Below are 19,872 nucleotides of genomic sequence, written 5' to 3'. Positions count from 1 at the left end.
AGATGGGAATTGTATTAGCTGATGGCGTGTCACAAAGCGATGCTGTATTGTAGTGTGTTTCCTCACCATCATCCTGAAGTGTTGAATAAACAAATGTGGTGATGTGGGCAGGCTATACTTGATTGAATACACACTACAGACATGTGACCATATGTCAGATTAGAGGAAAAGACTGACGTATACGGAGATAATACAACAAGGGACGCAAGAGATGAAGCGAGCAAAATGACAACAATCAAATTCAAGTTGACCAAAACAAGAGATGTAAAATAATAACTTAATGGAATGTGAAGGTTCTCAGTCATCTGCGTCATCGTAGTCTAAAGAGCTTAAAAAAGGACTTGAGCTTAGTTGAAGACCTTTTTTTTTTTTTTTACCTCTCATCCGAGAAGCTTCTATCGTCTGTCCATCTGTATCTAAGGGACAAAGGTCACTCTTTCGAGGATATCAATGTTCACATTTTGGACAGAGAAGACTGTTTGAAAGAGGAGTAAAATAATTCATCTATGTCCACTGTGAGCGACCGTCTTTGAACAGAGGCGGTGGTTTACGACACCAACTGTCTGCCATCTATAATCCAGTTCTGAGATCCCTTCCCAGACGCCTTAACGCCCACTCACATCCTGGGCCATCTGACCTCAGGAAATCACACGATGGGGTGGGGCCAAGTTTCACAATGAGCTCACCTGAAACCCTGGCTGATTGTGACCTACACCAGTTTTCACACCTTGGCTCATGTGATTAGGTAGAGGATCATTAGGGGGTCCATTGTCCCTCTTGGGGGGAAACTCCCATAGGGCTTAAAATCTGGGACTCTCCACCAATCGCTCTTAGAACTGAAGAAGCTTCTCGGATGAGAAGTGAAACGTCTTCAAGGAAACTTAAAGAAGTCCAGACGCTTTTCTTTCCAAGCTCCTTAGAATAACTTAATGGATATAAACTGATCTTAAATTGACAAATGACAAACTGTCTAAACAAAGATTTAAATTCATAATGAAGAGCTACAGAAGTGACAGAAAATAACTACAATGTCATTGATTATTGACTATTATTAACAAAAAGATTTAAAGTGACAACAAAGAGGCTGAGAGATGCAAAATAGCAATAAGAAGAATTAAACCACTTGAGGAGAAAAGAAGAAAAATGAGAATGGTGTAACCTTGTGACAAAGGAGGCCAAATGGCTGAAAGTGAACTTAACTTGCATGAAGAGGTGCAAAGTGGCAATAAAGGGGTGTAAAATGGTTAAAAAGATGCAAAATAGGTGCAAGGAAACTTATGTTAGCCATGAAAAGATACAAAATGAAGACTGAGAAACTAAAATTGATCACAAAGAGAAAAAACAGTGACGAAGGGAAACGAAATGAGAATACGAGGAAATGCGAAATTGTTACAAGCATACATAATTTGATGACAAAAAGATGAAAATCTCTACAAGAGCGATTAAATAGAAATAAAGAGATACAAAATGGTAACGAACAGGCATAAAGTGGCTACAAAGGGACATAAAATGAACAAAAAAAGCGTACAAAATGGGACAAAACAGCAAGAAAGTGATATCCTACATTCAAATCAAAGCACAGCGCTGCTCCAGTGAGACACTAAACAGCTCGGCTACACCGCAGTTGTGGTTTGTGTGTCCTTGAGCCTGACGTCTTAATCCTCTGTAGGAGGGTTGGTGGTCTTGTCCCCAGGGGCCTGCTGTCTTGTAACCCATTCATGGTAAGGTCACCGCAATGCTGCTTGACAGAATTACTGCATTTATATTGTTCATAGATACGTATTCATGAAGCTTTAATGTAGTTCAAAGAATGAAAAAACTTGCTTTATCTAAACCTCCCTTCACCCTTTTTACATTTATACCTCACTGAGGATTTTACATCTTCACCACAGCTTAATATAGAGATAGGAAGTCACGTAAAAAGTGTCCACAAGGTGAGTCAGTTGGCTAAGCTTAGAGAATGTATTGAATGAATGTGCTGAATCATTCAGGTCACCATGTTGAGACTTAGTGCTTACCAAACACACTGAGGGACATACAGGCATGTGGGAGACGGAGAGCAGGAATGTACAGCAACTATACCTGAAATCAATTGGAGAAGAATCTGAGTTGTATTGCATCATTTTATGTTCACGATGCACAATATCCACAAAAACTCTGTCATTCAGTTTCAAATTAAGCTGAAGGTTTTGCAGCTGCTTTAACACCGAGCTAAAAGTACCCAAAAGTTAGTTCTGTTCATCCGGACGTAACGTTTCCAGGTGGAGAAAAGTTTCGTCACTCATCAGGATTTCCTTACCTGGATGATTAAGCATGCATCATGACTTGGGTATAAGTACTTTTAACTTTTCCAACAACAAAGTAACAATTTCGAGAAGTGGGAAGTAAAAGACACAGCCATCTGCTCCAGGAAATATACTTTGGGATGACTGTGCAAAATGTTCGAGTTGCCCTGCACTTCTTTATACTTTTCTAAGGAAATGGTTAAAAAACAAAGGTGCAGCGATTTATTACAATGTGAGGAAACATACATGGAAAACCAGTATATAAGACAAATCAGAGTTTGTACAGTTCAGATGAGCCTGAAAATCTATATTTAGCAGGATCGCCTTTGTTCTTCAGCACAGCCTGAACTTTCTTAAACAGCATGCTTGTACTTTCTTTAAACAGTCTTCAGGAATAGTTCTCCAGGCTTCTTGAAGGACATTCAAAACTCTTCTTTGGATGTGTTGTTTTGCTTTGTTTGTTCTGTTCTCACACTGCTTCAGTAATGTTGAGATTTGGGCTCAGGCCAGTCCATGACTGATACCATTTTATTGTGCAGGTCCAGGTACAGTCAAGGTGTTCTTTTACTGTAATTGACAATGTGTTTGGATTATTCTGATGTTGAAAAATGAAGTCTTTACCAATCAAATGCCTTCCAGACTTGTGCAGTGTGTCAAAATCTGACTTTTCTTTGTTCATAGTTCTTCCATTTTTAACAAGATCTCCAACACCATTTACTGAAATGCAGCCTTAAAACATGAAAGACTCCACCAGGTTGTGCAGGCAACTGTAAAGACTCACTGTTAACCACCTGTCTCTATTTCTCACGCTCTCCTTCCATGCTCCGCACATCTCTGATAAATCACTGCCGTAAATTTAAAGCCAACTTTTCTCAGGCAGGTAAGAGAGCAGGGGAGACAATCATTAGCGTCACAGCGGATTCCATTGAACGACCACTTAATGTGTGACAAACAGCTCTCCGACCAACAACCCTCCCCCCCCACACACACACACACACACACAGAACGCCAACAACTTCTAAACCCACAAATCCACTCTCAGATATCCTTGGCTGAGATTTAGACAGATGTAAACAGCACTGACAGACAGTATTCAGAAAATACTAATTTTCTTTGTCATAAAATTAAGGAAACAAAATTTCAATTGTGGGATTTTTGCTTTTCTCGTTTTAGGGCTTGTTGCTTAGAAAATCGCATTTTAAAAGTATGTCCAGAGCATGTTACTAAAACTGTTGTTAATACATCTGCAAACTCTGTGACATCATGTTGCATTTATAACAGAGTGTAAAAATATGTACAAGGAAGTTGTACTTGGTGGGATGATCTGACAGAACACGCCTGTCCAGTTTATTCAGCTCACTCAGTCAAGAAACGGTTTAAATGAACTCTGACATCAGAATTTCAGTCTTTTTGTGCTTGGCCTAACTGTGAAAGTGTGCTCTGTACTCATTGAACAAATTGAAGGTTTCAGCGAAAAATACAAAAACTGGATATCAAATAGGAAAATCTCAAGTTTATGGAATTCCTCATGACCTTGAAAGCAGCTTTGCACAATAACTCTGTGCAAGAAAGTTTCTATCTCCTGACAACAGTACAATAAGTTAAATTTTGAGTTTTTGAGTTTCTCTTCATCCACTGTGTAGGTTAAAATAAACTGGACGTGTATCGGCACTGAAGTTAATTAGTTAAAGAAGTTATTTTGTCCATTTTATTTTACTTTAAGTAACAGGGAAGGTGCTTCCAGTCAACAGAAAAATAACTATAAATGTCGTCTCAGGCTAATTCCTGAATGAATATATAACATTGTTTCAATGTTGAAAATGAAATTATCATTTAAAAGTAAAAGGTTGGAGTTCACAAAGTGATAAAACTGTCTTAAATTATTCATTTTCTTGTTTGAATTTTAACCTGACAGAGTGAACTGAGTGTACCTTGTACGTGTGCAGATGGTAATTAAATCTCTGTGGGGGGAAAACCCAGATCAGCTTAGTGTAATGTTATTTTGATGCCATTTTAATTCTTAACTTCAGCACAATGAGTGTTATGTTTGTTTTTTATATCGCTGCTCACACTAAATTTAAATATCTTCTTCCTCCAGGTCCAATGAGACTATAGTAGATGAAATCTGCCATGGCAACAGTGAGGCTTTTGGGGTGGAGCGTCTGAGAGAAATGCTGAAACTGCTGCCAGAGTCTGAAGAGGTGAGACACACACACACACACACACACACACTGATGTGTTTTTTTTATCTGATCCATCTTTTTGCACTCATGAAGGTGAAGAAACTGAAGGCACACCGCGGCGAAGTCTCTCAGCTCTCATTGGCCGATTCCTTCATGTACCGGCTGATTCAGGTGCCCAGGTGAGCGCTGAACTTTTACTTAGTTATTCAGATTTATGCTGCGTTCAACTTTCATTGCAAGTTTCAGAAATTAGAATTAAACCTTTATGATCTTTTTTTTTAACATTTCCGATATTCATGCAAGATCCATGAAACAGTTTTACACTGAAAATGCTTCCACTGTCTGTACAGTTTCACCGTTGCATTCACTGAAATACTGCACCAAAACAGTACATTTTTGTAGTACTTTTACTTGTATACTTACAACATTAAACATAAATACTTTTACTGGCTGTACAGTGGTTACTTTGAATTTTTGAAAACATGATGCACTGGTGTGAAACAGTGTTGGGTAAAAGTGGCCTGTGTACCAGCTCTAGCTCTAAGTGGGGGAAAATGTTTTTGTATCACTAAACAGGACCTTGTGACAGTTAACAGAGCTGACTCAGTGACTCAGGAATCATAACCGTTAATGCATCAATTTGTGCTCAACAAAACAAACAAATGTTAGTAAGTAGCTGCTGCTGGAGCGCTGGTAATGTGACATCTGCCTTCAGATCATTTCAAAAACATCAAGCTGAATCAATTACATGCCTGCAGCTCCCCCACACACCAATAACAACATCTCCTTAATGAGATGCGCTAAAAATAGTCCCACAGTTCAAACTAATTGCCAGCTGCTGGTATACAGTTACTACGAGAGTATGTAAAGTAGTAGCATTAGCTGTATTTAGTGAAGTGTACCAGCTTGGACGCAAAATAAAAATGTATTAATCAATTCATTTTCACCTCTCTCTCTCGGTCTGCAGTTACACAGTCCGCATTGAATCCATGCTCTTAAAGGAGGATTTTCCGGCAGCGTGCGAGGCCATGAAACGGGACATTAAGATCCTTCGCGCCGCCATCAAAGGTAACACGCTCGCAGCATCAGCGGCACACGGATGAGCTGCTCTCTGCATGCAGCCGCTGTTGGGAGCTCACACAGGCCACAGCTCTGCTTTCTCTTCTCTTACTTATTGTCTCAGTGTCAACGCAGAGCAGAGAAGGACCAGAACCAACACTGAGTGTGTTACAATGTTTTATTCCTTACCACAAGCAAATGTGCTGCAGGAGGCAGGTAGAGATTGTGTGGCCAGACTGCTTCTATCTGTGTTGTATGAACTGAAATTACTGAGAGAATGGCATGAACACCAACGATGGTGGTGGAGCTGTAAAAGTTTTTAGAGCAAACTCATCAACTTTTTTAAATTAATTTTACATTTTTAAAAAAAAGTAACGTTTGACTCCTGACACTGGGATCAGGGCACTGAGGTAAAGTAGGGTTTGGTCAAATATACAATAAATAATAGGTGTTAAAAGTTGCATAGAGCATGTTAATAGTTACACTCTGAGATGCAGCTCATTGCTGCTGATGAACCTTATCTCTGTGTCTCGGCAATGAACAAACAACAAAGAAATCACACCGACTCACATCCATCAAAAACATTAAAAACCTCCAGAAAAGTTATTTTTCTTGACTCCAAACATAAGGTTCTGTTTGGGGTCGTCATCAGTGATGACATCGATCTCAGAGGATTCATTTAGCTTCAGAATCACCACGCAGAGGTGTAACCAAGAAGCTTCTAGAAACACTTTCACAGATTTAGCAGATTCTGTTACACAGATTGTGTTACAATGTCTCAGAATCAGTACTTTCATCTTTATGTGAAGGAGTGAGCCGTTTGATTCAGAAGTTGTAAAAAAAGAAAGAAAGAAAAGAGATCTGTGTATGAAACTCTGGAATATTTTTTAACAAAAATAAAATAATAATAAAAAAGATGAAAAGAAATAAAACGCAATAAATCTGGACTGAATGTCGTTGGTGCAGAAATACCTGCAGTAAAGCCTTCTCCTCGTTTACACCCTCCACCCAATACAGACTAACACCTTCAGTATTTTTAGCAGTGTGTGTGTGAACTTGATAACTGCCTGAACTGTTAACTAACCTTCCACATGCTAACACTGCATGTGATAAAACAGCAAACCCAGTGGGATTTTAGCATCATAAGCTTATGTTATCTGTATCTTTACTGCACAGGTTTTGTGTTTTTTCTCTCTTTACTCTCTTTTTACACAGTTATTTCCAGCAGGTGATGCTTTTGCATTGGTTTATCCTTTATGTACTGACACAAATGAAGACATCATTTCTTTTACTTTGTCTCCGTCCTCCAGAATTAATGTGTTGCGAGGAGCTCCATGCTGTTCTCCACCTGGTGCTGCAGGCCGGAAACCTCCTTAACGCTGTGAGTAGGAAAAAAAACACATTGTACAGCATCAATGAATAATTAGATGAGGGAGAAAAAAGTGGATAGATGGTGGAAGAAGAAAAAGAAATACAAGAAGGAAGAAGAGGCAACAAAAGGCTTTTTAGTTTACACCCTTTATTTCCGTGACAGTAATTTAATATTAGAATTCTGGTTTATTTCCTGTTTCTGTACATAACCTAAAACTTTGTATGGAAACTTTTTATTAGAGTGAGTCAAGATGAAAAGGTGAGCTGCAAATTAAAAAAGAAATGCTAAGACGACACTAAAACAAAGCAGTGTTTTCATAGAACTTCTCTTCCTTATTATAATCAGACGTAATATACTCTTTTTAAAAACACTCACATATATTAATACGAGTGTCAAGTGGTCACTGGAGGCTGGCTCCAAAATTGAGTCAGTCCCAAAAAAACTCATGTTTAAATGTTCAACTTTAGATCAGAATTAAACATGTTTACTGCTACAAATAGATTTAGATTCATATCTACAGTTTTAACCATGAGATTAACTGTAACTTTGGCTACGTTCACACTGCAGGTCTTATTAATGCTCAACTCCGATTTTTTTGATCAAATCTGATTTTTTTGTCTGCTTGTTCACACTGCAGATAAAATCTGACAGCAAACGCGCTCTAGTGTGAACCCTCAAAGTGGCCCGCATGTGCAAAAGAAGACGTCACACACAACGCGCTCTGTTTACACCCAGACTGAACAGTATTGTTTGACTGTTGGCCGTTAATATAAAGACTTGTTTCAGACTTTACGTTTCCCAATTTTGCTTTAAATTCTAAAGTTATTTTGTTATTTACATAATAATGATCCTTACTGCTGTTTTAGGGGAGCGGTGCTTCAAAGGAAAGTTGCAGATTTCTGTCAGAATCTGCAGATTATACAGTACAAATAAAATGTTCACGTTTCTCCAACGTTGTCTTCCCAACAGTTTCTCTGGATGGCCAGGAAGCGTTCGCGATGTCTTCTCCGGCGCTGATAATCGGCGTCTGTCTTGTGTCAGTGACGTAAAAGACTGATTTAATGCGACATGACCGTTCAAACAGCAGTCGCTTTCTAGAACATCAGATATGTATCGGATTCAGTACCACATACGAAAGTGACCCAGATCGGATTTGAAAATATTAGATTTGTGCCGTTCACACTGTCATACCATGATCGGATATGGGTCGCAGAGGGTCAGAAAAGTCGGATTTGATGTGCTTTCGCCTGCAGTGTGAACGTAGCCTTAGACTTCAAGTTATCATCCAAATATAGGCTCTTGTTTTAAAAACTGACATGATGGCGGCCAAAACCATGCGTGACAGCATGGTGGCTAAATCCATCATTTAATTACAGTCAGGGTATCACTGAACAATTTATCACTCACAAATTGATTGGAAATAATATAATGTCTTCTAAAGGTTTTAAATTTCAAAATGATTTGTTTTTAATTCATAACTGTTGGTTGTCTTATACACAGTGTGGACCAATGACATGCATTCATTGGTGAACAGATGCAGAAATCAGACTCGTGCAAAATGTAACTGACTGAAAATGATGAAAGAAAATCAGACAAAAACTATTTATGAATCTGAGTAAAAGTTCAAATTGTGGATCTAAACAAAATTTTATGCATAAAACAGGTTGGTGCACTAAATTAAGCAGCCTCCAAAGAGGATATTTAAATCAAGTTATTAATTTTGAACGACATGGCAATAACGATATGACCAACACAGCTACACATTAATTAATAAAATCAGAGTATGCTGTATGTATATGTAGGTATAATTAAAGGTGAAAGAAAATTAGATCCCAAATAACTGCAAATTCATTAATTAGCATAAAAAGCTGCATTTATCAATGTAAAAAACCCAAAGCAAGCTGTTTCTTGAACTGATTGATTATTTCAACAACAACAAATATATGTAAATGTAATGAAAATTGTCTTTGTTCAAACAAAGTCAGTTATTAATTAGACAATAAATGATAAGATATCAAAATAGTATCTGTAAAGTGTGACTGACAGGAAACTGCACAACGATGAGTGCTCTGCAAAAATGTGGAGACCAAAGAAACTGCAAACTAAAACAGACATTTTAACCAACATTGTTTTGTAAGTAAATCAACATTTCACTGCATAATAATGAGAATATGCCCACATACTATCCACTCTAATAATACTGCCTAAGGGAAGCATGTAAATGTAAATGGACTAGTGTAGAGAGGGATCCCATGTCAGAGGCAACAAAGTGGGCATTAGTGACAATGTGGTCTGATTAACAATGATGGAGACCAAAGGAAAGTCAAAACTAAATCACATTTTAATCAACTGTCCCTCAGTGACATTTATTTCAGTTTAATGAATTCTGCAGAGACGCCCTCAAAAGATAAAAGTCCAGCATAGAGCGGCTGAGTGAATGTGGTCTGGACTCTGTGGAGGAGAGTCATGGTTTCAGAGACGCTGTACACAGCAAATTCAAAAGTGTTAAATGTTTTGGTGTTAGTAGTCTTCTTGCAAAAGTAGAGTTAATTTTACTCTAAGCAGAGTCACATTCTTTTAATGTAACTCTGAGGTGTAAAATGATAGTAGTTAAAATCGAGTGTTAAAAATGAGTGTTTCTCTGTCAAATCTGGAGGTGTTACAATGGAAACATTAACTCTTGACCTCTTAACTCTGAACTCCTACAGGGGCTATGACACCAACAGAGTAAATTCACAGACTCCGCCCCCAGCACGGCTCCAATCGAAGCTGAAGTGAAGCCGTTTCAGAACATTTTGCTCTACATATTTGAGTTGTTTGCCATGCTTGGTAAGTCATTTTTTCAAAGATTGTTTCAATTATTATTATGAGCTTTTATTTCTGTGGCTCTTTGGAGTTGAGACAAAGCTGTGTGAAAGGCATTAGCCATGTTGCTCGCTGATAGCATAATATTCTGTTTTAGCTAGCTGAAAGGTATTGTTTGCGGGCAAATACCACAGCCTTGAAAAAAGCTTGCATGTGAATTTTCAGTCAAACTTTTGGTCAAATACACCTAAAACAATGTCTAGAATGTGAAATGTTGGTATAATGGTGCTACTTGAAGCCTGAAAACGATCGCCCATAAAAAAAAAAAACAAAATAAAAAAAAAACGAGCAAACAGCAGTAGCAGGCGTCCTGACTGGGTTCTACGTTAGCATAGATCCCTCCAGAGTTTTGTGCACACGGTTTAGGTAAAAATTAAAAAGGTTGAGGTTTTACATTTAGTTCAGTATTACCTGTTGCCTGTGTCTTTGTCTTTTGGGAAAATACTTTACACAAGTAATGGCTCAAAGAGGATTCCTTTTTTTTTTTTTTTTTACTGTGCTGCAATTGTTTACTGGATTATTTGTGCCATTAATTAGTGTCAACTAATTTTTATTCAATCTCCGCACAGGATATGCTTGTGAAGATGGAATATGGGGGAGAGCAGAAGTGCATTGAAGTTCCACAAAGGGATGAATGAAGGACATGCATATTGTATTGAAGAAATAAGTGATGAGAATGCTGTTATTTGCATTTACCATGTCAGACCTTTTGATAAACAAAATTCTAATGAAAGTGAGAACATGTATACTGTTACATCTTTCAGAAAATGTTTTGAAATTGTGGTGCACAGTTCAGAATAAATGTTTTTCAAAAACCATTGCATCTTTTTAGTAAATGTTTATTTCCAAAAGAAATTTCTAGAAGTTCAGAACAGTAAAATTCCCATTTTTTAGAATGAATTAGAAGATAACTCTTACGTAGTTAAACTAAAATACTCTTTGAGAGTTAATATATAAACTCTTAACACCAAGTGTTAAATTATCAACTCCAGACAGATTTGGTGTTTAACACTAAATCAGAGTTAACGTACCAACTCTCCAAAAAGAGTTAAATTAACACTCTCTGGTGTGGACCCATATAGACACTTTAATAGTGTTGAAATCAAATCCGACAGTGTTAATTTGGACATGCTGGATTTGCTGTGTAGAAAGACAGAATACCTGCTCTGTGATCCAGGTACACTCCTACTCTGGAGGACCGAGGACCTGAGAGGACAGTTGGGATATTGTTGTGCCGAAATGTATAACTGCTTGTGTCACAATCTAATGCCCAAGATTTTTCATTATATCCAAAAAAACATTCATTGCCAAACCCTGCTCTGCTGATATTCTTGTATGCGACTGCTACATAAACTCCACCTCCCAGTAACAACGTCCAGTCAGACTCTCTCTACTCAGGACCTGAAACCATCCTGTGAATCTGTCTGGATGATCAGAATAAGACTGTTGTTGCTTCATAAATGTTACTTTTCTGTTCCCTTCAGATAATAACAGATGTGTGTTTGCTGTGTTTGGATCCAGTGTGATTTCATGTGAATATTTTAAGAATCCAGCTCTGGTCTTTGGCTCTGCTGGTGACAGTAAAACATCCTCTTCAGTGACTGTCAGTGAGATGTTTGTCCATTCCTCTCTCAGAATGTCCTGTAGTTTATCTCTGGTCTCTGACACAGCTGCTTTCACATCCTCAAAGTAGCTCAGAGGACGAATATTGATGCTGGATGAGTGTGTAGACTCACTGAGTGCTGACAGTGAGGGGTAGTTGTGTAGAAACTGGTTGTGATCCTCTGTGTGTGAGAGCTGCTCCAGCTCGCCGTCTTTCCTCTTCAGCTCAGCGATCTCCTGCTCCAGCTTCTCCTGAAGCTCTTTGACTCGACTCACTTCAGTTTCCTGCTGGGATCTGACCTGCTGCTTCACATCAGAGCTTCTTTTCTGGATGAGACGGATCAGCTCAGTGAACATCTTCTCACTGTCCTCCACTGCTTTATCAGCAGAGCCATTGATGGCCTCCACCTCCTGTTGAAGCAGCTTCACATCTTTCTCTCGCTCCTGGATTCTCTGCTGGATGTTTAGTCGTCTCACCTCGAGCTCTTTCTGCTTCTCAGTCCTTTCTGCTGCAGCTGGGACTGTTTCATGGCCTTTATGTTCATCCATCGTGCAGAGATAACAGATACTCTGCTGATCAGTACGACAGAAAATCTTCATCACCTCATCATGACGAGAGCAGATGTTCTCCTGGAGCTTCTTGGAGGGGGCCACCAGCTTGTGTTTCTTTAATGGAGCTGCATCATAGTGAGGTTGGAGATGTTTCTCACAGTAAGAGGCTGGACAAGATAAACAGGACTTGATGGCTTTCAGCTTCCTCCCAGTGCAGACATCACAGGCCACATCTTCAGGTCCAGCATAGCAGTGATCAGCTGGAGCAGCTTGGAGTCCAGTCTTCTTCAGCTGCTCCACTAAAGCTGCTAATATGGTGTTTTTCTCCAGGACAGGCCTCGGTGTGAACGTCTTCCTGCACTGAGGGCAGCTGTGGATTCCCTTCCTGTCCTCTTGATCCCAGAAACTTTTAATACAGTTCCTGCAGTAGCTGTGTCCACAGGTTGTAGTCACCGGATCCTTCAGTAGATCCAAACAGATGGAACAAGAGAAGGTTTCTCGGTCCAGCTGAACTCCTTTCTGTGCCATTTCTCCTCTCAGTGTCAGTGACTGTGTGAGTTTCTCTAATACTGATGCAATACAGGAAAAGATTTGGGTGTTTTTCAGAAACAGGAAGTGGGAGTGGTTATGAGGCCTTGACTTATTCCAAGAGGAGAAGTGGTTTCAAGCAGACGGCGTGTGGTCATTTTTCACACAGCAGAGCACATTTAAAAATGTTTGTCTGTGTTAAATTGTTCGGAGGTTGATCTGCAGTTTTAATCACAGCCAGTCACTCTGCTGTTGAAGTACTACTTTTATTTCTGACGGTTTAGTTTGCTAGTTTGAGCAGAAGTTGTATTTTAGTGTTAGCTTATTTACACAATCTTAGTATCTGTCATTTAAAATCTCAGGGTCTGAATGCATGAGCTCATTTGACTGTCATGACACAATGATTGCAGAAAAAGTGTATTTATGTTCATTTAATTGATAAATGTTTAACAGAATGAGCTGATAATTGGGCGATACATGTTAGGTGTACAGTCAAACTGGAGACTTGCTGTCTCTACTCTCTCTTATCAGGTAGACTATGGAGACCAACTGCTTTGTGGGAAATGTAGTTTTATAGCTTCAGATTCTGTTGTTCAAGTGTTTGAATGTTTACCACTATGAGTTTAATTTCTGTGCTATGTGCGTTGCAGGGAGGTTATGCAGGAAACGCAGTAGGCTTCAAGCTGTCGTCCCTCCTGTCTCTGGCTGACACCAAAGCTAACAAACCAGGCATGAACCTGCTGCACTTTGTCGCTCTGGTGAGTAACATCATTGTTCATTTCATTTTTGCACATACGCCAGTGTGGCTGAAGACACACAAACAGTTAAAATGCTCTGTGGTTGTCAGGCACCATTGGTGAATGAGATTCATCTGAATTTGATCAAGGTTCTGGATGTAGTCGGCTGTGCTGGTTGGCACTCATTGGCAGGAGGTCAGGGACACTACTTCCGAATGGGTAGGCTGGAGATGTTGTCCCTCTTTCTTTCTTTTTTTTAGGGAGGAAGACCCTAAAGACCCTATTTTTATGGGGAATCACACCTTTAGAGTTTCCAGGGAAGATCTATGCTATGATGTGGTTGTCATCCTGGTGTTGCTTTGGGTGTTTGCCATTGTTACAGGCTACTTGGTACCTGGACAACTGCAACCAGAGCTTGGTTCACATTACAGTCAATAAGTCATACTTATTCCTGGAGAGTGGTGGACTCCGCCACTGCTGGTTTTGTACAGACTCTTTCAGATCTGGTGGTCTCAGAAACACGTCTCTCCTTTTTGCAGATGATACAATCCTTTTTTTGATTAATCTATTAATGAAATCAGCTCTTGAGACAGTTTGAGAGAGTTTGAAGCTCAGTGTGAAGTGGTTACAATGAAAATTAGCAGATCCACGTCTTAATGGTTTGAGTGGTGAAGAGAGACCTGAAGCTGAAGGGGAAGCTGTTGAGTAACTAGTTGATATAAATTTGAACCCTCAGAATAAAATTGCAGATACAACAGGTGGAAATTAGTTTATTCTGACAAGTTGTTGGTTCAGCTTCAGAGAGTGAGATGCTCAGTAGTTCAGGAGGGGCTCAGAATAGAGCTGCAGGCAAGTCCTACTGGTAGAAGGCCTAAACATGCTGGTGAGATTATGTCTTTAAGGTGATTTCATGTAATGTCTACCAGAAGGGGACCCTGGGACAGAGAATGGGTCTCTTTATGTGGATTGAGAGCACCTCTGTACCACCAAAATGAGCAAGAGGAGGTAGCTGGAAAGAGGGGGTCTCATGTTTTGTTTTTTTGTTTTTCTATAGGAAGCCCATAAAAAAGATGAGAAGCTCTTAGAGTTTCCTCTCAAGCTGAGTCACATCCAGGCTGCAGCCAGGTCAGACATCACTTCATATTATTCACATATTAAATACTACAGTTGTCCACATACACCACTACATTTCTCCATCAACCTGTTTGGTGGGGATTTATTTATTATACTCCTTCTTTCCATCATTTTATTACATCTCTACAGAATCTGAGTGAACACCGCCCCCTGCTGGTTTCTTTTCAGTCCTTCATTTGATACTTAAATTACACCAGACACAAAATGAATGAAACCAAAGCAGAAATGAGGCTACATGGATTTGTTTTCCTTCCTTTGGTAGGATCTCATTGGAAACATTGGATGCTGAGCTGCATTTGCTGACATCTCGCACACACTCAGTGGAGGAGAGCATCCAGAGAGACACAGAGCTGCTGCAGCAACTGGACAGCTTTCTGCAGGTAACACACATAACAGTATTTTAGTTTTATATAATCTTTAAATAAGTGTGTAGTTTAAAAAATAATTTTGTGCCTATTATGTTTGTCTCAGCATGCCACATCATCTCTCTGCTCACTCCGTGGCAGTCGGCAACAGCTAAAGAGGGAAGGCAGCGAGCTGATCGACTTTTTCTGCGAGGACAGAGACACTTTCAGGCTGGACGACTGTTTCAGCATCTTCCACACCTTCTGCTCCAGGTTCACAAATGCTGTCAAGGTACAACTATGAATGCAAATCCATTACACGAGCTGTACAACAATCCACACAAGATCCAGTAGATGTGGTTAAAACTGTTGGTATACTTCAACTGATACATTAGTCTTCATCCCATATTTCATAACACTTCTGATTTACAGTGAAACATATTAGTTTCTAAACCTTCCGTTTTATGTGATTGCCAACAATTTCACCATTGTTGGCTTTTTGGCTCAAGTGTGTCTCCATTGCCTCTGAGTAGTTTGAATTCCCAAACCCTTCTCTCACGATGAGCTGTTGACAGAGACACAAATACCAGACCATGAATCAGGCATAAGAGGAGATGTTGTATTTAAGGCCCAAGGGTTCACAGTTTGTTTTATTTTTTTGATTTGTTTGCTTTGATTTGTCCATCAGGATCTGAATTTTTTTTCAACATGCATAATATCTGTAGGCTATGGAGGACCAGAAGAGTCACGTGCATCAGGAAAATAACTTCTCTTTCTCTTTTTGAAGGAGAACATGGAGAGGGAGGCGAAGGAGGCGGCTCGTCGTCAGCGGATACAAGAGCTGGAGGAGAAGAAGAGGCACTCCTGGGCTGGAGGAGAAAAGGTAGGATGACGTACGCAGACACTGTAAAACAAAATCAATCAAAGATGTCTAACGATGATCCACTCTCTGTTCCCGTTATAGGTGGATGGAGTCTTTGGGCTGCGCTGCCACAGTGAGCTTGACATGTCCACTGCTTTGTCGCGGCATGACGAGGCCGGACTGTTGATGGAGCTCCTGACCCCTAGGTCCCACCCTCGCTCACCAGTGAACAACTCCCACAGTCCTCTGGGACGTGCTGTGAGCTTACGTCGTTCCCGAAAGTCTCCATCCTGCTCACCATCTATTGCTGCTGAGCAGGAACTAAGCACTTTCCTGGAAAAGGCGACTGATCGCAAAAACATTCAGCAAAGAGGCAAAGGGAGCAGTTTTCCATCTCCCTCAAGTCCAGGATTCCCAGTGTCCACCCAGACGGCACCACAAAACTCCTCATCACCTTCCAAAAGGAGTCCAAAAAACAAAAACCATGCAACTGCCACTTACCTCAGCCAAAATGCTACCCAGACGTGTGCAAATGCCACTAATCCTGCAAATGAACTTGCAGTCAAACCTACCTCTGACTCAAACCAGCAATCTGAACACAACAACAAAAGCAGCAGTGATCAACCTGGCATGGGTTTAAGCAGCCATGCAACACTTACAACAAGCAAACCAAAAGATGTTGAACTGGTTTTAACTCAGCAGACTGACTGCACTGATAAGAGCTTTCAGCAGAGCACCACTGCTACAGGAAACATGGTGGTGGTTTTAGACAAATGCACGTTGGTTCCTGAGCTAAAAGTGTTTGGCAGTGGCGACACCCTCACAAGTCATAGCGAAAACAGACATGTCGGTCTTCATCAAGATGATTTGACAATCACAGATTTGGAAGAAGAGAAAGGGGATGAATTGCAAGTTGATAAGGTGCAGAATAATGGCCAACTGATTGTAAATCCAAAACAATCTGATGAGCAAGTCTGTGAGCTCAGCTCTTCTTCAACACCAAGAGAGGGCGATGAGGGGCAAGAGGATAAGGTGGTTGTATGGTGTGTGACGGGTGTGTGCGAGGCTACAAGTGACACACAAAGCACCTATGCAGAAACTGAAAAAGATCAGCATAAGGGTGATAACCAAGGAGGAAACAAACTAACTTCCTCTGCTTTAGCCAATGACATGCCTTCAGAACCTCAACCGGCCAATGAAAAACCAGTGCCTGTACCCATCAGCAGCCAACCAGTGCCTGTCCCCCGCTGTGATGACACATCACTGCTTGTTTCTTCCTCTGTGTGGCGCCCGAAAGAACCTCCAACACCTAATGTAGTGCCTGCTCTCACAGCAGATGCTTCTGAGAAAGATAAAGAACTGGAGGAAGAGGAAGAAGTGTCCACCAACAGGAACAGTGATGGAGTGACCGTCTCAAAACAATCAACAGAAGAGAAAAGCAAAAACAACATGGCATCTAAAGACTCAACCAGTAAAACTGCAAAAGCAGCTTCTTCCACCAAAGTAAAAGCAGAACCAGCAACTCCATCTAAACTACCCAGCAAGAGCCTTCCTACGTCTAAAGTCCAAACTAATGGGAAGAAACCTACCCCAAACACTATCTCTGCATCTGGCAAATCCAAATCTATCCGGACCCTCACAACCTCCGAGAACAAGGACATGAGGAGGGTTGTGCCAATATCCAGGACCAACAGAAGTCCATCCAGAATCAAACATACAGAGAAGAATCGAGGCTCCTCCAGCACCGCAGTGCCCACCAGTCTGACTCCCTCAAAACGAAGCAGTGCTTCCCCTCGACGAGTAGCGAGGCCTGCAAATGCTCCTTCATCCCGACAATCTGGGATCCCCAAGACTTTGGATCCAAAGGACTCAAAGAACCAGAATGTTTCAGGTACTCAGCCATCTGCCCGAGAACAGAACAAGGACTTTCAAGGAAAGATGTCCAGCCAAAAGCCCTTAATGAAACCTAAAGCCCAGCAGGAGGAGAAGATCTGTCGCTCCACACTGCGGGCACTCTCTCAGGGTGGAAGAAGTGGAGCAGGAGGCAGCGTCAGTGCTCCTGCCACTCCTTTGCGCAAAGCCACTAGCTCTTCATCATCTGTGTTTCCGGGTTTTGCACGGAGCACAGCCTCTTCTTCTTTCAGACGTACTCACACCAACCTTGCTGTTCCTGCTGCTTCCCACTCCCCCAACATTGGGTCAGACCCCTCCCCCAAACCTTCTTCCAAGACGACCTCCCCTGTTACCCCATCCAGCACCTCCTTGCCTATTACGTGATCAAGATCACTAAGAGTCCATGCGTCAGCAAGATCCTCAGATGTCCAAAAACTCTCCCCCTCCTCACAGAGGAAGTCTCAGAGCGTCAAATCATCTCCTCGTGCATCGCGCCACGACTTGCTGGCTCCCCCTAAAGGCCACAGACGGAATGACAGTGACAGTGACAAGTCCGCTCATTCTCAGGACTCGGTCTTGCCCACAAGGCCGCGCTGGAGATAAACTCTTGGTTGTTTTGTTTTGAGGATTTTTTCCTAATCACTCCTCCTTCAGGAAAGTCAGGAGATACACTCCATTATGAAATGTAGATACCTTTTAAAATGTTCAAGTTTAATTTGAGTAACAAAGGAAGATACAATGAGATTGTCTCGTATGGATTTAAATCTTGTTTGTTACCTTGTTTGTTTGTTATTATAAGGTTTAAGTGCAGCGGAGCTGAAAAGTTCACTACGTTTTCTTTGTACTATATTGTCCTTGTAATGTACTTTAAACAACCACAGAGGGGAAAAACAACTTGTTTTCAAGGTATATTTGTATTCTTTCTAAATCTATTAATTGAGAGTACATTCCAAGATTAATGACTATAATGACCTCTCCTCACGACCTCAGGAAAGCCGATGTCTTATCAGAAATCACAGACCTTTTTGTTTTGGTCAGAGTGAAGCTCTGAGATCTCTGGATGAGTCGGGAAATGACTACAGCCTGTGACGTGATTGCTAACAAGCTTTCAGTCAAAACCACACTAACACTAGCAGTTCTGAATAATTTGGTGGCCGTAGCCATGACTTGATCTCTCCTATTAGGCCTACAGACACTTGAGTCAGTCTGTCCGTTAATCCACAGACTAAAGGCTCCTACTATGAGAGTAAGGGGTACGCCGTATTGTATGACAGAAACTATTACAACCAACATACAAACTGCAAAGTTAAACACTGAATTGAAAGGAGGGGAGCTAAAAAACGGAGTGAATAAAATCTAATTTCATTTTATTTGTACTCCCTTTGATTTATTCCTGTGGTACTTTTTTCCTTTTTGAAAGAGAAATATCTGCAGCTATAAAGATGTACATCTTTGGAGTATCCTGAAAATTCTGCAGTTTTTAAAGGTCATGTGACTGAATGCCTTTTCGATTCACAAGCACCTTTAACTGCACGAACCGTGCAGCAGAATCTCTTTAATCCAGGCTGGACTTATATAGAAATAATAATATTACTAATTGTGTTTTTATAAAGCCTGACATAACTAATCTTTGAGAGCGGTGGTGTCTTTTTTAAAAAACACGATTAGTTTAAACAAGGAGATATTTATAACTCTGATTAAAAACAGACACTTTCTGTCTGACTTGGAAAATTCAAGTTGTGTTTTCATATGAGGACATTTTTATGTTGATCTGTCTTTATTTATGTATGTATGTAATGTTTCCCTACTAATTAATAAAGTATTGTTCCTCAGTCACTCTGCGCACTTCATTCAAAGACTGTATTGCACTTTTTCCTGCCAGAAGACAATGTTTTAATTGAAATAGACTGAAATATCTCGCTTCAAGTGGATGAATGTCTGGAAACATTCACTTTAAAACCAAGCACATTTGAAACTATATCCACATTTCCTATTCTTACAGCTGCATTTTGTATCTAATCTTGAGCAGAACCTCTTTTTGTCTGCACCTCTCATTAATTCTGGTCTTGTATCATATTTAAAACTGAGAAACTAAAGCAGTCGAGACCATCATCAATCTCAAAATCATCCATTTTTATAGTTCTTAGAGTTCAAGAAACAAGCACAAATGTGTTTTTGCTTCTAGGTTTTCTGTAGTGATGTAACAACGCTGAAGCTAAAGTAACTGTAGTGATTTGTGTAGAGGAAAACGTCTCTGTGGCAACATCACTGCCAACGTGTTCATCTTGAATGTGTTATTAGAGTTAAAAAAACCTTTACAAGTATCTTTGATTTCTTTAAACACTGTAATAAGAATTGTGCTTTCAGGCGTTACTGCTGTTCTCTGAATATTTGTCAAGTCTAAAACCTTCTCTGTAACCCCTACAGATGGCTGTGTGTAGAAAATCCCAGTAGTT

General features: G+C 40.3%; 1 protein-coding gene and 1 pseudogene across 2 annotated transcripts in view; one reads left to right on the top strand and one right to left on the bottom strand.

Annotated features, from left to right (window-relative positions):
- Nucleotides 1-653: 653 nt before the first annotated feature.
- LOC309703130 (uncharacterized protein) lies at nucleotides 654-19,228 on the top strand (the record flags this gene model as incomplete). Its single annotated transcript, XM_082527840.1, has 11 exons — nucleotides 654-658; nucleotides 4,384-4,486; nucleotides 4,562-4,647; nucleotides 5,436-5,536; nucleotides 6,838-6,908; nucleotides 13,097-13,204; nucleotides 14,238-14,308; nucleotides 14,580-14,697; nucleotides 14,789-14,953; nucleotides 15,449-15,544; nucleotides 15,626-19,228. 11 exons carry the CDS (start codon nucleotides 654-656, stop codon nucleotides 17,798-17,800), a joined length of 3,099 nt encoding a protein of 1,032 aa, XP_082383966.1. The 3' UTR covers nucleotides 17,801-19,228.
- LOC309699741 (tripartite motif-containing protein 16-like) overlaps nucleotides 8,488-19,872 on the bottom strand; it is a 141,222-nt pseudogene continuing 129,837 nt past the window's right edge. Inside the window, exons 2-3 of the transcript XR_014280826.1 lie at nucleotides 10,907-12,487; nucleotides 8,488-9,380 (exon numbers count right to left, since the gene is read on the bottom strand). The product of XR_014280826.1 is annotated as a tripartite motif-containing protein 16-like (transcript). The remainder of the gene's footprint in view (nucleotides 9,381-10,906; nucleotides 12,488-19,872) is intronic.

The sequence above is a fragment of the Aulonocara stuartgranti genome (genome assembly GCF_965226115.1).
Source record: "Aulonocara stuartgranti genome assembly, chromosome: 3".
NCBI classification, from domain to species: domain Eukaryota; kingdom Metazoa; phylum Chordata; class Actinopteri; order Cichliformes; family Cichlidae; genus Aulonocara; species Aulonocara stuartgranti.
Note: the sequence above shows the minus strand (reverse complement) of the source record. Positions and strands in the feature narration are given on the sequence as shown.